General features: G+C 29.2%; 1 protein-coding gene across 1 annotated transcript; it reads left to right on the forward strand.

Annotated features, from left to right (window-relative positions):
- Positions 1-502: 502 nt before the first annotated feature.
- LOC117170667 (myosuppressin) lies at positions 503-21,014 on the forward strand. The gene is made up of 3 exons (XM_033357595.1): positions 503-663; positions 13,321-13,524; positions 18,684-21,014. Exons 2-3 carry the CDS (start codon positions 13,323-13,325, stop codon positions 18,776-18,778), a joined length of 297 nt encoding a protein of 98 aa, XP_033213486.1. The 5' UTR covers positions 503-663; positions 13,321-13,322; the 3' UTR covers positions 18,779-21,014.
- The last annotated feature ends 2,547 nt before the right edge of the window (positions 21,015-23,561 follow it).

The raw sequence follows: 23,561 nt of genomic DNA on the forward strand, positions 1-23,561 counted from the left end.
TTTGTAAATGCAACTTTTTGGTCTCAAATTAACTTTTATATTTGTTGATAATCCAACTATTTGGTTGAAAAATTATTTTTCTTTATTAACTTATCTTTGTTGGTTAAAAATAAAACTATTTTTTTGACAATGCAATACTTTTTTAATTGAAATATTAAACACTTTATATTAAATTCAATATAGTACCTATAATTTCGTTTGATAACACACAATTTCTCTATTCTTCGCCTATTTTCGTGAAAATCACCCAAGTTACCCTGTTTTCTTTAAAGCATGAACATAATTCATAGGGAGTTTAAATACAAAAATTGTTGAGCACGATGATCATATTATGAAAATTCTGAATAAATAAAAATTTTGAGTTACGCGAGAAGACAGTTATGCATAGCTCGCAGAATCCCATGGCGCCCCGTAGTACGCGCATGGCAGCCCCATGTACGGTACGTATTTAAGGACTGATAGGTGGTGGTATCTCACCATTGTATCACCACCGGCAGACCTGAAGCACGTTGGGGGCACCCCTCGAAGATCCGTACATCGATCTTCGATCAGAAAGTCGTGATTTAAACTAAAACAAAAAAATAGTGTCCATCTTCTCAACTTTCCTAAGAGATATCTTAGTGATCACATTCCAGCGCTATTCTTCTCTCCTTAATCAAACAGGTAGGAATATTGCTATTCCAACTTGAGAAATCCGAAAGTCAATCTAGAATTTTTGTTCAGTTCAATAAGTTTCCTTTTTTGTATCCAGTTTAAAAATATTATAACTTTTTTATGTTTATTAATAATTCAAATGAGGATACTTCAAATTTCATGGGGTTTCCTATGTAAAATAAAATTTTACAGTAAAACTCAGTGTAATATGTTCAAAATGGTAATAATAGTGTATAAATGATTAAGAACTATAGCAACAGGTTAATTATTTGTATCGAACCAGATAGCACTAGTATCACCTAGACTGATTTTTTCAAAAAGTATGACTACGGAAAAATTTACTTAGACCTTCATTCTATACTTAAAAAACAAACCCTTTCAATTTGCGCTTTTATTTCTTTTTTTATTGTTGCGAAATATCTAAACGTTCAAAAATTCGGGATTAGTAGTCAAGTCTTTATAATAAGTTTGGCTAGTCTTAGATTAGCGATCGGACGACTGTTCATCCTCTTGTCCAAATTAATTTAATGCAGATTAAATATAAAGTAAACAATTAATTGACAAATATCACGGCAAGTTTATTTGTTAGAATGCTTTTAGTTTTGTAACACAAAAAATATAAGAATTTAGAAAATGTAAGATTAATAATATTCAAATAGTATAACGACAATGGTTGAGGATAAAAATGAAAAGTTTTAATATCTATAAAAATACTTGACATTAAGAAATAAAAAATACACATCATATAACCCAAGAGATTATATACATATCTAAACAAAAACAAGCCTAAAAATGTACGTGGCTTTTGAAAATAGTTCATGACATGGTTTGTCCAAATTTAATGTTATATAAATCTTATTTTTTATTGGAAAAATCTCACAAAACCTGTATAAAATCGATATTTTTCAATCATATAAACAAAAATGTGGATGTATCACAATAAAGAATACCATTGATTCAAAACTATCTGTGTCAGAGGCTACTCCGTTGTATCTAATCAAGTTATTGATGTAAAGATATTTTGTAATTATGCTGAAAAAACTTTTTTCTCGAAGATATACCAATTCAAAAGTTCAAAACCTTTGGAAGCAATCTAAGAAATAGCTAATAGGCGATTTCCGAAGCAAAAAAATTATACAAATTTTGTATATAATGTCACAAATTTAGAAATTTACTATACTAATTTTATTAAGGTTTTTCTTATCCGGCTTTCAATTAAATTCTTGAGATTTATATCTATTTTTGTGAAAATACCAAAAATAAATAAAAATTCAAAATTTACTATAAATTACTGAATACAGCGTATATCACTTGAGAATAATAATGTAGTTTTTATTATCATTACGTTCATAGTTTAATTTATTTGTTAATCTTTTTGATATTTGAAGCTTAAATGTTATTATTTGTGGTCATAATTAGAATTATTTTTTACTTTTAGATGATTTTTTCGTATAAAAATTAACCCTCTGAAATTTATATGTATATATTTTTTTCCAATTTATATTCCTAATTTCTATTAGATTTATATTTGAATATTGAATGCAGTAACTCAAGAAAGTAATTTACATTGATTAATTAAATAATATAAACAGAGCCTTGAACTTTAATTTAAAATGGTTATTTCAACGTATGCAATACTTTAAAAACAGAGTTAATATAATTTTTTTATCTGAAATAGCTACATTTTAAATTAATGTAACTGATCAAATAGATATTAACAGAGGACGAAAACTAATGTACTGAGTGTATGTAAATAATGTTATGTACTCAGTAATAATGAAACTCAGTGGGAAAATAAGCCTATTTTTGAACTATTTGATATAATAATTAAAATAATATAACCATTATTAACACATATATTTTCCGCCTCTAAAATATATCCGTTTTGAATTCTGCTACTACATTTTAATTTTGCGGAGATTTTTTATTTTAGGAGCATAATCTGCTTCAAATTTAGTATAGGAAAGAAAATTGGGATCTCTTTAGCATCAATATTTTTAGGTAATTAAAAAACACTCATTTTCAATTAAAATCTTTTGCAAAATAACTCATGATCTGTTTTAATTTAATTTACAAACATAAGTAAAATGGAATTTAATATTCTGTTTACAAATTTAAAATGTACTTTTCTGCGAAATTGGAAGAATTCAATAATTTTTTGATTCAAGCACAATTTCAACGAAACCAACCTTATAGTCTGTCTGTCCGTCCGTCCTTAAACACGATAACTCTCGAAAAAATGAACGAATCAAATTCATCTTTGGCACACTTTTTTTAGGTCCTAAAAGAAAGGACGAGTTCGTGAACCAGCCATTTTTTTTATAGGATGTGAATTTTGTGTTTTATTCGTGAAAAATAACGTTGAAAAAAAAAATTTTTTAAAAAGTGTTTGGAAAAACGACGAAAGTTACGAGAAAAAATCCAACAAAACCTGCTTACAAATGTCTGTCGGAAGTCGAGCGTGCAGCGCGAGTGTCACGATGAGAATGTGTACCTCAAAGCCTACAGAGCTTTGAGAAACTTATTCTTTGACTATACTTAATTAAGTAGACAATTCAGAATATGAATAAGCATATAAATACTGCCATCTAAAAGAGATCTTTTTGATAAAGTTTTTTTCAAGCATTCCAAATGCAAAGAATAAATATCCGAGTGCGAAGCGCGAGATTCAACCGTCGCGCGCCCTAGGCGCGCTCAAACTTGCGAGCAAAGCGAGCCGTGCGCAAAGCGCGCGATGAGAATGTGCCCGCCTAGCGGGCAGATTTTTTCTATTCGAATTGCAATAAGTGTCCTTAAAGTTTTAATTAATTGAAAAAGCATACAATGAAACAATAAAATTGTGCAAATAAAAGTGAATATCGAGCCTTATATGAAAATAAGACACATTACGCATACGAGGGATCGTAAAGTTTGTTCACCTGGTAATTATACTCCGGTTAAAAAAACATGGTAGAGGTTTACTTTTTTTCTACTGTCCCTCTATTGTTATAACTGCCATCATAAAATGAATTCTGGTCCTTTTTTCTCGTTAAGAATGTTTTACTAAGTTTTAAAACTGAAAAAGGTGATTACTTGTATATTTGCACTATCTCTTTTAATGGCAATGCAAACGAAAGTCTGTGCAAAAAAATAAGGCCGAATATTCTTCGAAAAGAACATCAACCGCAGATTATGCGATGTAGCTCCAGGGTAGCGAAGCTTAATACATTTTTTATTAGGTGCATGCAGCCAGAGATTATTTGTATGGAAATATTATATTCAAAAAAATTGATGTAGTTTAATAAAATTAATGTTGAATATGGGTATCTTTCAATGTAAAAATTAAATTGAAATTTTAGTAATTTTTCCTTCAAGATCAAGATAACATGTTGAGAGTAATTGCAAGAATACATTTGTTTTTGTTAGATAACAATAAATTGAATCCTTAAAAAATACAAGGTAACAATTTGCAATTCAGGGAAATTATAATTTTTTTCAAAAAACGAGAGGAATTCTTAAGTAAAGTGTTGCGCAGAATATATTCAAGTTCCGATAGCGGGATGTTAATTTGTTAAAGCGTTTCACTAAAGTTTTCAAATTAGAGGAAGACAAACAAAGATTATATTTATCGACATTTGATAACTCTTTTTATAAATATCCAAAAATTCATTTCTAGTTTAAATAATCGAGTGAAGATTTATGCAAATTAACTTGGACTTATTTACTAAAATTTATACGAACCTTATACTTGTTAATGCTATGAAAATGTAAAGAAATATACCAAAATTCTTGGATGCAACTCATCTCAATAATTATTTTCATAAATTTTTATTACTAAAAATAAAACATAATTTTAATAAATGTTGAAATAAAAAGCCGATCTTCTAATTTATCAAACGAAAAAAGTCCACACAATCATTTGAAGCAGCGTTTTTAAAAATCTAAACTTAAAACAATTTACGCGATGCTAAAAAAATTCGGAATTTTTTTTGTACTAAACATAATTAAAATCTATTAACTTTGGACGTTATACTTTTGCTTATTATTTATTATATTTATTTAAAAATATGAATGCAAAAATGGAAATTTTACAATTAAACAAAGACATTATAGGTTGTAAATAAAATGAACAGAAATTTCTTTAGAAATAAAACTTACATTTTCCTAGATTACTAAAATAAAAACCCCCTTAAATAATGGTGAGTAGATTCGTATTTCTTCCCGGTGTGCAAATGTAACTTAAGGGATAATTTCGGATGTCGCACGATAAGACTCATTAATATGTCGTAAAATATCAGATTACAAATTACCACGTAACCAAACTATTCGTGTCCTTTTCCGCCGAGAAATCGTACCCCACTCGAAGTAGATAAGAACATACTTGATCAGACGGGCATGTTTGACCTTAGCGGTATTTTACTACTTGGCAAAGTTCTCAACTTCTAGATAATTTCTTCATCCTGAGGGAGAACATTTATAATTTCTATAACACATACAAAATTCCGTTCAAAATATTATCTGACTTTCTTGTAAACTTTTAAAATTATCAAAATTGTCTTTGTGCAGCGGAAATTTCTACTGAAGTTCGAAATACTGCCTGCTGTGAACGTAATCTATTTTCAAGTAGTAAGAGACCGCTCATTCCAGGCACGAAATGTTTCATCTTCATTTGTAAAATTAATACACACCGAAATTTCTCCCTGTAAATGTATTGCATTTGAAAGAAGTCTTCTCGTATTTACGATCCATTTATTTTTAATAGAAATTTATTTAGAAAGTTAGGCGATTAAAAATATATAATGCTTATTTAAAAAAACGGTCCTCTAAATTTTGGGACTAAAATATGTTTTAAAAGGGTCTGCAGATGGTTTAACTTCTGTTAAATTAGAACCTCTTTTATACATCTAAATTGGCAAATTTGTCCATTTTTCCAGTTTCGAGAGCTAAAATAGGCTGCTTTTAACCCTCTTTTGAACTTCCTACATCCTGTTTAGACCGGTTTCTATAACCTTCTAAATCCTCTAAAAAATGAATTGACATCACTTGAACAAATAACCGTTTTAATCTAGGAAAAATAGATAAATCAAATTCTTATTGAAATAAATATATCAGCACAATTAAGAAAGAACATTCTTTTTTTGTTATATTATTTCATTATTCAAGCTACTAGAATTAATTCTTATTATTAAACATTAATTCCAAAAAATGTTTTACGAAAACGGAAGGCAAAAAATAAGAACGGAAATGGGTTAGAGGGAAGAGGATGTAAGCTCGGAATGTACTTTCCGAGTATGATTTTCTTCCTTTTGATGTTCAGAGAAGCTACCGCGTCGGAGAATTCTATTTACCTCGGATCGGGTTTCACTGTACTCAATTGAACACCCTTTTTCAACTGAATATATTCATTTTAACTTTCCGGTATATTTTTTGTAAAGACAATACTCTACCTGCAATTATTTATTCAGCAAAATAGTGCTTTAATTTTTGTATTTTTACTTTTGCTGTATGGTTCAATCCATTTCCTGAATATTACAGTTGGAGAGGGTTCCAGTGATTTGGATAAAACTTGGTGAAACTTTTGTGTTAAATCAGTGAAGTTTATGGTTAAAAAGGTTTTTTAAACATTTTTAAAGTCAGGAAATTTCAAGATTTTGAATTTTGGGATCCGAATTTCTTCAAAACTCCATATATCTCAAAAAAGTTTTGATTCAATGTTTCGCTCTATATTGGGAGAGTTGGAAAAGGGGTATTGACTAGCCGTCCCGAAAATTTGGGATGACTAGACACTTAGTTTTTTAAAATATCAATATTTTGTCTCCTTATAATTTTCTGTGTTACTTGAAAAACATTTATGGACACTTCTAAATTTTTTGTGATATACATTTTTTTTAGTGGCCGCACGGTTTCACTATCTACGTGCAACAATCGACACAGTGTGGAAAAATCTAAAAACAAAGTTTAAAATAGTTTTCGAATACATTTCTTAACTATTTTTAGATTTTTTAAATGCAGAATTAAATTTAAAATTGACTGTGTGCTAGAGATGTTTTACTTTTTCTTGTTTAAAATTTTATGTTGATGAAAATAGCGAACAAATGTCCAATATTTCCTTGTTCTTTTATTTCATATGGAAAAGAAACTTTTGTACAATATGCCGAAAGGTAATCCAATCAGATAATTCCTTCGAAATTTATCGTATTTACAAATGTGTATAACGACAATGAAGACATCCACCGAAATAAAGTCAATTTTTTCTCATGCAGTGAGTCCAAAAATGCCGAGATTGGATGAAATTGGCGAAACTAAATTCTCACATAAAACCAAATCAAACATATTTTTTTTAGATCCTTTCATATTTTGTTGCTGTTTAAATAATGTTGGGACTCAAAATTAAAAATCCTGTAACTCGATGAATTTTTCCAATTTTGGAAAACTATTTTAACCATAAATTTTACAAATCCAATACTACAGTTTCACCAAGTTAACGAGAACTTTTATGTATAATTGAAGAATTTCGAATATGCACGTCATCATTTGTAAACTCATGAAAATTTCTCAGTTAAAACGTAGAAAATATAAGAATTTCACATTCAAAATGTTAAAAATTGCAAATTTTTAAATATAAATCTATAACGATATAGGCACTCAAATGATTCAATGTTGTACACTTTATTTCGAGGTTGAAAAATTGAAAATAGTGATACGACAATTTAATATTTTCAAACTTTAGCAATAATTTTAGAAACAAAAATTGAAGCATTTGAATCAGTCAAAAATTAAAGTACCGGGCATCTTTAAGTTGAAGCTTTTAAAATTTAAAGTTTAAAAATTCGATTTCAGAAGAATGGAACAATTATTAACCTCACCCATGCAAAATTAAGGCAATGTTATATTTCCTGAACTATATTGAATGAGTTAATAAATAGAATTTTTGCTTTTATATTGTGTTTAGTATACCAAAATTATTTCTAGAAAATTATTAAAACTAAGAACATTATTTTCCTATCCTAACAAGTTTTTATTTAAAAAATTTTTTTTGTGTTGTCGAAAACATAAAATATTTACTTTATTTATTTCATATAAAATGTCTTTTTTTTAATGCAACAATTCTTGAACTATATGATATTGTGTACAGAAGATCGCAGAAACATTAAAAATAATAATTTATTTATAGCACTTAATTTTACGGTTCACGATACAATTAAATGTGATCAATCTATCTTTAAACATTACTCCTAGGAATTACAGTTTCTCGAAGAGTCACTTTCTAAATTTGAATCAATGACATTGCGTTGTGAATCGTTGACATTTCTTTCTGCCTTGATTCACATTGATAGGGTCAGACTGGGGGCCAGACAAGTTTTTGTATGTTTTTTGGTTGGAAAAGTAAATCTCCTGTCATTTAAAAAAGTACGAATAGAAGCAAACACTACATCGTTTGGTCTTCTCCGTATCAGTGACCTATTTCTCACTAATTCACATTCAAAGAGTATTAGAGGAAGGGAACTTACAGATGTTTACTGTCAGTTTCATGAAAAGTAGAAAGATAAAGAGGGAGTAAAGTCTTTCAGTAAACTTCTCTCATTACCTTCTTGAGGCTTAGATAGCCTAGAGAGAATGAGGAAAACCCCTTGACGAGATGTCAAAGTCAAGAATAATTAGAGTCATCCTTCCGGCTTAAGATAGGACCGCATGGATTCTAACGGAAGACAAATCTTTCACTTTTTACATCTTCAATGTTAGTAGTATAGAGTTCAGTTTTTTTTAAATTTAATTCTTATCCTTAGTAGTTTAAATATGCGGTTGCAAGAGATTATTATTGAATTCTAATATTTGATAAAATTAGAAGACACGTTCTCTTAAACAGAATGAGATATTCAGATGGTAATAATAATAAATAATTTAAATGCATAACTTTTTAAAACCTTTTATCTATCGTAATTTTGAAATCCTCTACTCCACTTGTTGTAGTTTAATTTTAACATACCATTCTCGTACGCAATATAGTAAAGGAGCCCTTCAAAAACTACGCCACATTTTCATGGGGCTTTTATGACGACTTGTCACGAAGAGGGGGATTTAACGCAGAATTTTACATCACACAAGGAAAATATAAATGTGAATAACAATTTTCAAAAAGTTAAAAAAATTAAAATTAGTAATTTTACTTTACACGTAAAGCGTCTAAATACACACTTCACATTATTTTCTTTACCCCCTCCTTTACAACTTTTTTACAGTATTCACTTTTTTTCCCTGCTTGGAAGAAGCTTCCCCCTTTTTCTCGTTTTTAATTTAATGCGAACTGAATTAGTAGAACGTTGAAAGTTAATTATTTTCAAATAAAATGTCTACTTTTATATTAGTAGCTCATAATTAATCTCTTTTGGCTAAACACTTTACTATTTGGTTGAATCTTTCACTATTGTGTTGAAAATTCTTTCTCTTGAATTAATTCTTTTAATTGAAAATGTAACTATTTTATTTTTGGTTACAAATTGATATTTTTAAGTTGAAGATTCAACAGTTCGGTTATAAACTTATGTATTTTGTTTTACATTCGTCTTTTTTAGATAAAAATTAATATTTTGTATTGAAAATTCCACTAAATGGCAGAAAGTTAAACTACTTAACAAAAAATGATTTTATGAGTTGAAGATCCATCTATTTGATTGAAAATTAATTATTTTTCGTGTGGAATTCAACTAATTGGTTGAAAATTACCATTTTTGTTGCAAATTCAACTGTTTTTTATTTAAAATTGAAATTTTTTTGGGTGAAAACATCGTCTATTACGTTTTTCATTGAGAATTCATCTTTGATGTCAAATCCGACTACATGTTTGAAAATCGAACTTCTTTGTTAAAATTTTCTCTAAGGTTCACCATTTTACTTGAAAATTTAACTAATTTAACAAAATAATTAATTATTTTGCTAATATTTCAACTATTTTTTTGCAATTGAATTACTTGATTGAAAATTTAACTTTTCTGATGAAAATTCGTCTGTTTGGACAGTAAACTCGTTCTTCTGGATTGAAAATTTAATTGTTTGATAAATAATACGTCCTTTTGGATAAAAAATTTCACTACTTGATTAAAAATGTGTCTGGTTTTGGTCAAAGTTCAATTTTTTAAAATTTGGATCATTTGGTAGAAAATGCATCCTTTTAGGTTAAAAAGGTCCTGTGGGTTAACAGTTCAACTTTTTAGTTCTAAGTGCAACTGTTCGATAATTAAGTTTTTTTCTAATTCAATTTTTCTATTGAAAATTTATCTATATATAGCTGCAAATTAAACTAGTTTGTTGAAAATTTAACTATCTTGTAAAAAATCATGTTTTTTATTTGGAAATTCGACCATTTGGTTGAAAATGCAATTATTTGGTTAAAAATTCGTCTATATTGCTTAAAAATGTACAATTTTCATTGTAAATGCAACTGCTTGATCTAAAATAACTTTTTTTTTTAATTCAACTATTTGGTTGAAAAATTTAATTTGAATTTAATTTTAAAAAATCTTGTTTGAAAATTCATTTTTTTGGGTTAAAAAGTAAATTGTTTTCTAAAACATTCAACTTGTTAGCTTGGAAACTCAACTCTGTCGTTGATAATTCATCCCTTATGGCAGAAAATTAATTTTTTTATGGTTTAAAGTTCAATTATTTCGTTGAAAATGTCATACATTTCGAGTTGAAATCTTAAGCCGAAATAGCGAATTCAATATGGCAAGTGGCAACTATATATTAATTTTATTTAAAATAATTTTCCTCTACTTAAAGAATTTTTAATTAATATTTGAACTAAAAGCATATCACAGTGAAAAATGTACCGCCATATGCCGGTACCTTATCATAAAAATGGATAATTCCAGAGATATTGGAAAACGCGTGTAAAATTTATAGAAGTTTGTTCTAGATGTTTGAACTTTTATGAATACAAGGTATAAGGGGAGCACGGTAACGAGTGTTTTTCGTGATCACCGATAAGAGGCTGTGGTGTTTTTCTCAAATAGAGTGGAGACTCAGAAATGGTGGCGCGACAGTTTAATCCACACCTTAGGATGTGTAAGATCAGGTCGAGGAAAGTGAAGAAAGTGACTAACGAAGATATAAGACTCTCATAGCAATTCGTGGAAGATGCCCGTATCCCTCGGTTCTCTTTTCATTTTCTTGGTCATATGTACCAGTGAATTGTATTGCAGACAGTAAATCGTTTAGTCCGGGGGCGCCAGATGTATTTTTTTAACAGCACATTACTTCTTTTAGAGTTTGCTTATTCTATCTTGTACTCTTTGCAGAAAGAAAGCCATTATTATTTTCATTTGAAGGAACAGACGACTAAAAACTTATATAAATCCTTTAAAATCTTTTTAAAATCGTTGCTTCATCTCAATTTCTTTACTTTAAAAGACCAATAATTGAAAACAAATATACCGTATCAATTTCCTGGTAGAAGGTGCGAAATAAATAGGATTGAAACTTTTCTATCCAAATGAATGTCGTTTTTAAAAATGAATGAAATAGCATTGAAGTGTAGTTGAAAAGTGATACCTTGTAAGAAAATTATGTGGTTTTTGATGTTCAGTTCAATTGTCTTTAATACTGTAAATTAGAAATTGGCTATTACTAATCTACACTATTCAAGATGAAAAAAGTAATACACATACGTGACAAGAAAAAAAACTCTATGTAAGTCTTTACCTAGTTATATTCAGCGATATAGTTAAAATTATTGATAAAAATCTCGAATTTACATTTTCCACGAGTTCAAAAGACACGGAAATTTCCATTGCATGTCTCAATATTCTGTCACTTCTACTTTCGACGAGGTTCAGCGGAACTGATTTGCTTCTTGTCTCCTCACGCCAAATGGAATAAAATTGACTTAAACTTTCAGAGTTTCACGGCATTAAACTTGATGAATTTGTTTTTAGTTTCTATCATCTTCAAAAGAATTAAAATTTTTCAATTTTTCTTAGAAATCATCGTAGGATTGAAGAAGATTGAGCTGAAACGCCATGTTTGAATTGAAAATGAATGAAAACGTAAAATGCATAAAACGACATTGTTTTGGATTTTTAAAAATTTTATTTCATATTTAAACACGTTATAATTAATTTTAATTCACTCTTTTTTAACGGGTGAAACCGCATGTCAAAAACGGGTCTAACAACTGATATATATTAATTTAGAGAAAAATAAAAAAAAAGAGAATGAACATAAATGTGAATTAGTAATTATATGGATACTATAAAGTTAAGCTAATAAACTCTTCAGTATCGTGTTTACTGGCCTTAAAACTTAATTTTCAATCAAAATTGAACAAATTATTCCTTGAAAAAGAAAAGGGATCTGAGTATTCATATTTCTCTTATCCCTTCTCCACAATGCATAGCCTGTTTGTGTTTTCAGAAAATTGCACACAGTTTTTTACTCGCCTTAATTTCTGCATATTATTTCATTTTTCCTTAATCCTTTTTTGCATTCAGACAGATAGATAATTTTAATTAGAAATTATAATTTTGAATACGCATTTCAAATCAGCTTAATTTCTGAGGTCTCGAAACTATAGTCTTTTAGCTTCACAACCCTAAATTCGAAAATCATTGGTGTAAAATCTCTTAATTTTTGGAGGTTTCAAATTTCGCAATTTTGTACTTTAAAAATCAATATCAAAAATGTCAGGACAATTTCACAATTAAATCATCCAAAATTACTATTTGGAATGATTTAAATTTTAGGCTATTTTAAATTCAATAATTTCAGATTTTAATATTATAATTTTTTTTATTGCAATATTAAATATACCAAATTGGCTGGTTTTTTTACATTCTTCCAAATTTAAATATCATCAGGATAAATGAAAGACAATGAAGGATTAGGGCAATAATTTATCTAATCCAATTTTTGAAATTGAGAAGATTTTATGACCAGGCTTTAAAAATTAAATTATTTTTTATTTTAAAATGCTAACAAATATTGAGCATGTCACAGACAACTTAAAAAAACAATTTCAAAATGAAAAGCTGCTTAAAATTCTTGAATTTCAAACACTGCAATCATATTCATATGAAATTATCACATTTCGAGATTCTTCAATTAAAAATAAAATTGTTCAGTTTTTGTCGCTTTGAATGATAAATTATATACTTTAAAAACTAAAATTATCTAGTCGTAGATAAGGATCGAATAACCGGGCGAGCGCGTGAAACGCGTATAAGTATTATCCCAACAGTTGAAGTCCTTACCTCCTCAGTTGGACAATACTAATACGTGTTTCAAGCGCTCACCCGGTTATTCGATCCATGTCTTCAATTTTCAAAATTTTAGTCTGAAAGCTTTCAATTTTGAGAGTTTCTGTTTGAAAAGTTTTCAATTTCAATAGTTTTCAATTCCATGTTATTAATTGATGTTGAATAACAAAATAAAATTGTATAGTAAAAGATTTTAAAATTGTTAATATTTATTATATTAGGAGATACAAATACGGAGAGGGGAATGCGCCCTTCGCGCGTTTGCATTTACTTCTAGCAAAGAATAATCTTAGAACGATAATTTGGATATTTACTAGCAATGAACATAGTTATCTGAGAGAAATAAAGATTATTATTGCATTTTGAGAGTTTCAGCGTTCGGTTCAGTGAATCAAAAAGCTTCTTGTACGTATCTGGCTCTATTTTATTTCAGTCATGAAGTGCAATAACGCAGTTCTGCTTCTCGTTTCCGCAACAGTCGTCGCAGTTTTCTCAGGTCAAGCGTTTGGCATGCCTCCAGCTCAGTGCAGTCCTGGGCTTTTGGATGAAGTTCCACCAAGGATTCGCAAGGTTTGCGCAGCTCTCTCCACATTATACGAACTAGGAACTGCGATGGAAAACTACATCGATGATAAAGGTAAATTTATGCATCAACTTTCCAGATTCTTTACAGTTAGAATTTTTCCAAAGAACATCATATGCATGCATATTGCATAATATCCACACATTTGAGTTTCGGACATGCTTAATTAAACTTGTATAGAAAATTCATATGTAGTCAACATTAGCGTATAAAATGCATAAGACGCGTAAACAATTCTCATATAAATTCCGCACAATTAAGCAATTTTTCAATGATTCACACAATCGAGAACAATAATATAGATTACGAATTCTCTTCCAGCATATTTTTCCGTTTTTTATTTTTATCTTCTAGCCTATTTTTTTTTCTTCTGGTGAGAAGAATTTTTTGGAAAAAGTTGAACATGTCGAACCTTAAATTTTTTCAGCTTAAACCAAAGAAAACTTAATTGTTTTTCTTTCATGGAAAATTTTTTTAAACGTTCCAAAATCGCCAAAAAAACCTTCCAAAATACCAAAATGATCGAATGTTATATAATGTATATAAATCAATCTAAAAAAACTAACAAATTATGTTCTACATTTTACAATAATTCTGGATTGGACAAAAAACTATGCTAAAAAAGATTTTTTTATTATTGTCTACCAGAAAAACACGGTATATACCAAAATTTCGCTTTAATTTTTGAACCAATAGAACCTTTGTTTAATTCAAAAAAGCTTGATTCTTAAACTCAAAAAAGAGGACAGAAGATATAAACCGATTAAAAAATTTTGTTATGTCTTTTAGATGCCAAACCATAAATTTTTTGCCCTGAGCTCAAACGATTCTGTTAATTTGAGCATTTTCACTCTGCCCTATTATCAAATTCCTTCCCGGGACAAATAACAAATCATTTGTTTAGGAGAAAAAGTACCGAAATACTCGAAATAGCAATATTCTCGTTGACTTATAGTGTTAAGTACTCAATGGGCGCATTATTTAATTTTATGTCCCGGCTTCGTTTGCCGGAGATGAATTTTTAAACATATTAGAAAAATCGTTAAATTATTTGAAATTCAGCATAAACTCACAAAGATCGGAGATGAGTTTTTTAACTTCTTGGAATTACCCTTTGGATTCTTTTAAATTCTTTAGAATCTTGCCTACAAAGCAATTACTTTGACGAAAAAATATTTCGGGAAAGAAATTTAAAATCCGGTGGCAGCATCAGACTTTATTAAAAGTACTCGTATTTGTTTGGAAGTTTTGCCAGGGGAAAGGAAAACTGCAGAAAATCATATTCCCGAGTTCAGTCGGCTTCCGATTGTCGAGTTTGAAAGTAGGCATTCTTTGGTCTAGACTCTAGAGCATCGAGCGCATACAATCCTCGGCGTAAAACCTCCCATCAGTTCACATTAGTAATTAATTTAAGTGTACAAAGTTTTGCAGAATTTCGCGAAGAATAAAATCAGCTATTGATCATTGGCTTTAAATAAAAATTACAGCTTTTACGTAGAGCGGAAGCTAGAACACAAATATCCAAAGAATATTTGTTAAGTAAGCCATTTCAACCTGAACCTTTAAAAAAATAAGGTACGCTCAGATTTCTTCTTGAAAATTCAGAGAACTGAATAATGGGTTTAATTCCAAGATTTTCTTAATCTTTATGAAAATTTGATCAATTTTGAGATTGTGTGGTTATAGAGGAAATCGTAAAGTTTAATTGGCACTTTAGAATTTCAAATTATGAAATAGGTAAACCTTTTAACCATGAAACTTTTGAAAACGAACAACTTTTTCATAAGTATCGTGAATATAATTGTCAAGCAAACAGTTTTAAATTGAACTATTTTCAATTTAAAGATATCGGAATTTAACTATAGGCCTTTTGCACTAAATATTATTTTATTTGGAAATGTACACAATCAAAATTTTTTAAATTTTAGGCAAAAATATACAATCAAATAAATGATTCGTTCAAGCTTCCATGCTTTGATAATGTTAGAACTAAACTGTTTTTAATTGATAATTTGATAATTGAGAATGGACATCAGTAATAAAGTCTTTAAATTTAAAGATTTTAAACTCCACGAACGAAAATCGACCAAATGGGACAAAGGCACATGAAAATACTTTTTTATCTTTTCTAATCTTCACAAGAAATATATATTTACCTACGTTTTGGTATTCATGTCTCATTTTCCAAAATTTGTTGCTTTTCGCTCATGGAATGTGAATTTTTTTATTTCTAAGAATTTTTGTAATAGAGTATATATTCTAAAATAGATGTAAAACTTGACGATATACCAATTTTTAAAATAAAACATTTAAAATATAAAATTTCAGACTGAAGATGTCCAGAATGTAATGTAGCTATCACGTTATATGAGAGTGTAAATGGTGTATACTATAATTAATAATTTTATTTAAGTAAATGATAAAGCTACATTAGATTGCGGTAATCAAAGGCGTGTATTATAAAACTTTTCAATATAGATTTTAAATAAATTATATGAACATAAAATCTTGCAATTCTTACGCAACTCTAGACACCACTAACTAAAAGTATTAATTATTCTACTTTAAACGTTTCACACACTTATTTTACTGGACAGTTTTATTGCTACTTAATGGTCTAGCACTGAAGGTGCCGTTGTTTCTGACAGGTTCAAAAAAGTTTTCCATGGTATTTCGGTCTCCTGTTTATTCTTTCGTGATATGACAGATCCACAAGGAGATTTGTTTGGTTCTATGATTCCGTGTAGTTATACTAAGTGGAAAAAAATATTTATAATTTGCATTTATTTTTTTACAGAAAATGTATAAAACAAAGACAATTTATGTATAATATTCCCCATCATGTATAATTTAGATTTGATCAAACCAAAATTTGAATTATTTCTAAAGGCGCCAGTTAAATTGTTATGTTTAAAAGTTAAAAATCTAAATTATCAAATTCAAATCAATAGCTTAACACACAAGTTCTTATCCTTGATAACATAAATAATCATAGTGGTTTTACTTGTTTTTCATACTTTTTTTCTTTTTTCGGTAACTATATTCTTGCCTCGAAATACTTAAAGAAATCGAACTTGAGGAACAGGAAAATTGGAAAACGTAACTAATTTTTTATTTTAAGTTTTGATAGAAACGCTGCAGACAGTTGAAAACTACAGGAGTTGCGAATTTAGTAAATTTATTTTTAAAGTGTTTACAGCGATTTTATTCAATTTTGTTATACATATAAGTTAAAGGTTTTTGTATATTGTATATCCTTCTTAAGAATTTTATTGGGCATAAAAAAAGCTCTTTGTCAGCATTAACCTTATCATGATAGGCACATAGATACGATTTTACAGTGCACTTTTCAGTTTATACATAGCTCTTTTCTTTTTATGGAAATAGAACCAAAACGTTACGGTTGCATGGCATTGCTGAAAAACATTTTAGAGCGATAAAACCGAGAATAAAGAAAGCTGTTAACCGTCTAATTGAGTATTACGTAAAGCGTAAATGGGATCCTATAATTCTCATTCCATCCCATTATTAACCGGAAAGTTTAATCATAAAAGTCATTAAGGGCCTGTACCAAAATTACACCAATAATAGATTTTCTGCACAATATTTAATATCATCAAAAAATTAAATATTTAATTAATAATAGTAAGTTCGTAAAATTCTTGTCATCTCTTCCTCTTCTTAAGTAAGGTTGTATATTTTTGCATAATATATTAACAGCATGTCAATTGTTTTTACTGTAAATGTGATCGAAAGGATTTCTACAGTTTTTCAGGGATTTTAAACGACTTTTAAGTATTTCAAAGAATTACAAACATTTGACGGATTTCAACAGGATTCCCAACGTTTTTTTGGGATTTATTGAGATTTAAAGGGATTGAAAAATATTTCAAGGGATTTCAAATTTTTTAGTAGTTGTAGTAGAAATTGTCTGGTACTTTTTTGAGAGAGTCTCAAGGTTTTAAGGGCTTTTACTTGATTTTAAGGATTTTAAGGAATAAAGAACGATTTCCGCCGATCACAGAGGATTTTAAAGAATTTTACGGATTTGAAGGATTTTCATTGAAAACATACCAAAGTATTTTCACAAATTTTTAGGCTGTTTAAGAATTTTGATGCCATTTAATAAGTTTCTTAAAGATTATAAAATATTTAAAATTTTTTACGCATCTTGAGAGATTTAAAGTGGTTCCGATTATTTCACGAAGTGTAAAAGAAGTTTAAAAGATTCAAAGGAATTTCAAGGGATTTCCAAACATTATAGAGGATTTTAAGAGATATCAAAATTACTCACGGGATTCCAAAGGATTTAAAAAGATTTCATGTGATACCCGAGAATTTCCCGAAGTTCGAAAGATATAAAGAGATTTTAACGATATGTCGAAGAAATTATTAATCACAATTTTTAATCGTTCTAATGAAAATAAAACTTTTATATATGTAAAAAATTTTAAAACAACTTTTTGTAAATATGTTTGGGTGCAATATTTCATACATAGTTTTCAAAAATGGCCTTTTAAAAATTTTTACCTACGAAAAAATTAATTTCGAGTCCAAATTTAATTTTTCCTGCATGGAGTACCTACCTTGAAAAGCAAATGTCTTTTTTCGAAATTTTTTGATAGAGTAGTTACTGATACATTTATCTGAGCATGTCATCTTGACTCAAAATCCAATTGTTTATAACGCTATAACTTAAAAACGGGTTATTGAAAAAAGTGCAAAATGAAGAAATTCTTGTCTTACTTCATGCTTTCTCCACAATATTTCAGAGAATTTGTTCCATAATAAATAATGTATTTTTTTAAACTGCCTAAATAAAATCTGCGCAACGTTATGCGAGGCTACTTTAGATATTCATAGTCAGGTAACTTTCTAGAAATTTAAAGCCAAATTTACCTTCCAGCCCTGTCAGTGCATTCAGAAAAATTAGTGGCGATTAAACTTTTTACGTAAGAACCCCCCCCCCCCCCCCAAGTAAGGATTCGTAAGATTGTCGGGACTCCAACCAGAGCCTTACGTAATTAATGGACACTCTCTTTAGACAAATGAAATCTGGTACTAATTGGAGATTGCCGGTAAATATCTGCAAGTAATTAATTCAAACAAATAATAAACTGCCCTCCAACATTATTTAGTAACAAAATCTGAAATTTCACATCTCCACAGCATTACAACGGTAAGTCCCATATCAAGAATGATTCAACTTTTAGTTTCAGTTCTCCACGAGAGTATTCCTCTTCCCGACAGTGGCGTCAAGCGTCAGGATGTTGATCACGTTTTCCTACGTTTTGGAAGACGGCGCTAGGAAACTTTGGCAAACTAAATGACGATGATTCCTCAGAGGACAATCTTCGCAGGAACCATCATAAGAAGTCCAGTTCGTGATGCAATAAAATCCTTTACTCCCAATTCTTTATCGCCTAAAAGAGAGGAGTCATTTCGATCCCGTTAATAATCTCTTCCGTGCGATTGCTTATAAGTTGACCGTTCGGTCGTTTCGTCATTTCGACGAGTCGACGCTACGGACGCAGTTCGACAGCTGACGAATGGTCTCCATCCGCAAAATATTACAATTAAGATCAAAATTTAAAAAAGAAACTGATTCTGATTGCAAATTCTCGCTCTGCATTTCTGATGCGCTGGTATAAATGTCCGCATAGAAAGACAAAGCAATTGCCTTCGCGAACGATCTTGATGATGACGGCGCCTATGAGATTCACCCTCCTCGAGCCGCCAATAAAAGTCTGATTAGAATAAATGCAGGATTCGGCGTCCTTGAATTTCCTTTAACTTTTTTTGCTTTGTAATATAAGTAAATTCGACTTTTCGAGACGCATTACCTGCTCGCTCGTCATTTTTTATTTATGCACTCCAAATTTCTGACCCTTCCTTTTAATTCATGACATTTTTGATTATAATCTTATTTCTTCTTTCGTTTATTTTTAAATTGATGTTTTTGAGCAAGATTAGTCCCCTTGTACAGCTTGATGAATAAATAGAGGGTCAACCGAAAAGAGTCAAGCTAAACTGAGGCTGATCTAACGCAAATTTAATCTATATCTGATTAAACTAGGGAGAGAAGGTGATAATATCTGACAGTTCAGTCCAGTCGAATAGTAATTTCGACCTTTTTCGAAATCGACCATCTTAACTTTTCAGAAAAGCTTTACCTGGATAAAAAAAGTACTTATCAAAACTACACAGAATTCCATGCATGTGAAAAAAGTTATCTGAAAGGTGTTTCCAACTATAACTTTGACACCATAAAACGAACAATTTCAACTCTGTTTAATGTTTACAAATTCCCTTCCAGATTTAGTACTTTTATAGCGATCTTCAGTACTTAATGAATAATGCACGAACTAGGGAAATAACTTTACATTCAGTACACGAATTTTTGGCATTGTATTAGATCGAGTAAGAGAACGTGCTTAATCTTTTTAAATGATTCAAGTTTTGACAGAGCATTGAATAATAGTTCCTGGAAAACCCTTTTTTCAAGATTCAGATAAAAAATCAGCTGCCAAAATCGAATTCATAATCCTTCACAGTTTATATTATTCAGAATTGAAATTTAAAAAAGTTGAATTTTTACATTTGTGTCCACTTCATTGACCGATTTTGTAATGATAATTGATACAGACGCGACATGAAGTCCATACTTGGATTTTACGTAATAACGTGAGTCAAGTCACTTTTGTCTGCATTTAGAGCCTGTGGGAATACATATTAAGTTTGAATAAGCGTTTCCGTTGTGATTTACACACCCACATGTGTCAAAAAATAATTGGAATTGCGAATGTCACTGCTTCGCTTCCGTCAAATGTCTGATTTACTCACAAGCGAAGAAAAGATATTGCATAAAATCTTTCAAATTTCAGAGAATAAAAAGCTTTTGAAAATATAACGAAATTCCTTTATAACGAAATTTCCGTTCGCCGTAATATTTACTGTTACTTAGTAATGTTTTTTATGTTGATGAAATATAAAACGATATATGTTCGCCTAATCAGAAGTGTTATTTCTGCAAACAAAAGTGCTTTGAAAGTTGTAAATAACATTAAAAATTATTGTTTCTTGCAGTCATTATTTTTCACTCGAATAAAACCATAACAATCGAATCTATAAAATAGAGGCTTTACTGCATATTTTAACGAAGTGGAGTTATTATTGAATAATAAAACCTTTAGGAAAACTTAAAGTACTAACAGCCGTGGAATAATGTGTGAGAATACAGAGTGTTGGAATTATTAAAATGGGAGAGGATATAAAAAATGTGTCTAATTTTTAATAATTCAATATTATGCTTGTCAAGAATGTTCAAAATTATAAAGGATATTCAATATTTTTCTTTTGAAATAAAGTACACTAAATCAAATTTTCACGCATAAAATTAGACCTATATTTAACATAGAATATCTTTTCTTGGGAACCTTTCATTAGAGAGAATCAGAGTTAATTCTAAATACAGATTAAACTTTTTAGAAATTAGACTTACCAAAAAAGAAATCAAGAATTAATCCAAAAATTCTATTTGATGTATCTATTGTCTATTTATGTAATATTTAGATTCTTTAAATGCAAAAAAAATGTTTTAAATTATTTTCATGAAAGATAGAAATCGTATTATAAATTGTAGAAAAGAGTTAGACAGTTCTGTAAGTTATAAGATTTTAAAGACTTGAATAGCTGATTGCATTTTACAAATTCTAAACTACTTAAAAGTGTTACAATATAATTTTCTAAACTTCATGCTTAAATTGTTTAAACATTTGCATTTGGTCAAATAAATACCATGTTTCGAGATAAAAAATAATAATTAGTGATAGTATTCAAAATTATCCTTTATAAATTTGTTCATCTAAATAGTTCTTTGGTCTATAAAATGATACAAAAATCTTAAAATAGGTATTTTTTTATATATATTGCCAAAAAATTTAAAAGAATATAAGTGGATTTAGTGCATGATCCATTTGTCTTTCGGATTCTGTCAAGTATCTAGAATCATACATACTTAACAATTCGTAGATAACATTTGATAAAAATGTCGCGAACTAATACTCTCAATTTCCGACGATACAATTATTCCATCCCCTCCTCCCCCGATATCAAATTGATGCTGAAATGCTTCTCAGATCGTAAAAATTCAAAAGTCTATGTAAATGATAAAATTTAACAAGGAGGGTCGCGAATGGTGTGGAAATATAAAATATCGGATTTCACTTAGAGGGGGGAAGGTTCCTTATACATATAGAAAAAATAACTTTGGCGAGGGGATCTTTCGGCGTTGACGCTGATGTAATATCGAGTCATTTTAATCTCTCAGCATCTGCTTTTCGATGTTATCGTTAAGTAATTCCGTTCCTAATTTTCCGCTATAGCAGCGATCAAATGTATGCATGGTACCATCCTATAAGATGATTATATATTTATTATATAAAGTATATATGTTGTACATAAAGTTTCTCTCTGAAAATGTTTTCGCAAGTTATCGATTTTTTCTCTTCTCGAACCTTTTCCTATTTTCCCTCCCTTTAAAAATCATATTACAAAGTAATATGCTTAAATATTTTGTATTTTGTATTTTGTATTTTTTATTAATTGAGATACTACATGTCGGTTCTTCCATGCTATACTCTCCGATCTCGGGTTAGCAGTCTAAACTCTCTCATCTCGTTTTGTGTTGATATTTCACACAGTTACGTGTACGTGGACGCTGCGGGCCATCACAAAAAGAAATTGGTGAGTTTAGACTGCTAACCACAGATTGGAGAATAGCATGGAGGTGCTGATGTTTATAAATGTCAATTAGAAACCTCATAGATTGTAGTTTCTACGCATAAATTACATACGCCAGGAAATGTCAGGAAAAAACTTGAAAGAGTCATGGCAATTTCGTTAAACTCAAGTTTAAATTTTGGGATAATTCACAAATTACGTACGGTACTTTTTTAATTTACACCCCTCCCCCGCTATATATAAATTGGATTGTAAAACTTGTACTTAACTCCCTCAAAAAATCTTACTAAATTTTATAAACTTATGAAATGAACTTACATATATAAATTCTGTTAATTAAATAAACGTGAACTCTTAACGAAATTCAATTTAGAAAAGATAATGTGTTAATAATATTGAAACAATGATAAACTTAAGCCTTAAAAACGTATAATTTTTTTATTTTATCATTTTGTTGGTTGAGAATTCATCTTGTGGTTACGAATCTTATCCATTGATTTAAAATGTTCGTATTTTGTTGAAGATTGAAGAATTTAGTTCAAAAATTATTCTTATACGCTCTAAATAAAACTGTTTTGTAGAAACTTTGTCTTTTGAAGTTGAACGTTTTTATTATTTGGTTGAAAATGAACTTTTTTTGTTGAAAGCTCGTATTTTCGGTTTGGAAAATCAATTGTTTTGTGGAAAGTTGTTTTTTTGCACGGAAATTCTAAAGTTTGGATTACAATTTTTTTCTTTATTCATTAAAAAATTTTATTCATTAAAAATTTTATTCATTAAAAATTTAACTATTTGGTTAAAAATTCATTTCTTTGGTAAAAATCTAAACTATTGTTTTGAACATTCAACTATTTGGCTGAAAATGCATGTCTTTATGCTGAATTCTTCTTTCTTGGAACAAAATGAATCTTCCTAATAGAAAATCTATATTTTTCAGTTAAAAATGCAGCTATTTGGTTGAATTCAACTGTTTTGGATGGAAAATTGAAATATATTTTGGTTGAAGATTCATCTATTTATTTGAAAATTAATTTTCTTAGCTGAAAATTCAATTATTTTATTTTTGATTAAAATTTTTGTTAGTAGGAAACTAAAGTATTTTGGTTAAATTTATTCACTTTTTGTTGCAAATTTGTCTTATTTCGTAGAAAATTCATCGCTGTGGTTGAAAATTTAACTTTCTTGCTTAAAAGATAGTGTTTCTTGGTTAAAAATAATTTTTTAATTTGAAAATTGATTTTTTCAAGTTGAAAGGGGGAGGGTCGGTAAGGCCGGTTTTTGGCCTAATTTATTTTTGGACCAAAAAATCTGAAAAAAATCATGGTAGTATCTTATAAGTATCCCGAGTC

Source organism: Belonocnema kinseyi, chromosome 4 (genome assembly GCF_010883055.1).
Source record: "Belonocnema kinseyi isolate 2016_QV_RU_SX_M_011 chromosome 4, B_treatae_v1, whole genome shotgun sequence".
Classification (NCBI taxonomy): domain Eukaryota; kingdom Metazoa; phylum Arthropoda; class Insecta; order Hymenoptera; family Cynipidae; genus Belonocnema; species Belonocnema kinseyi.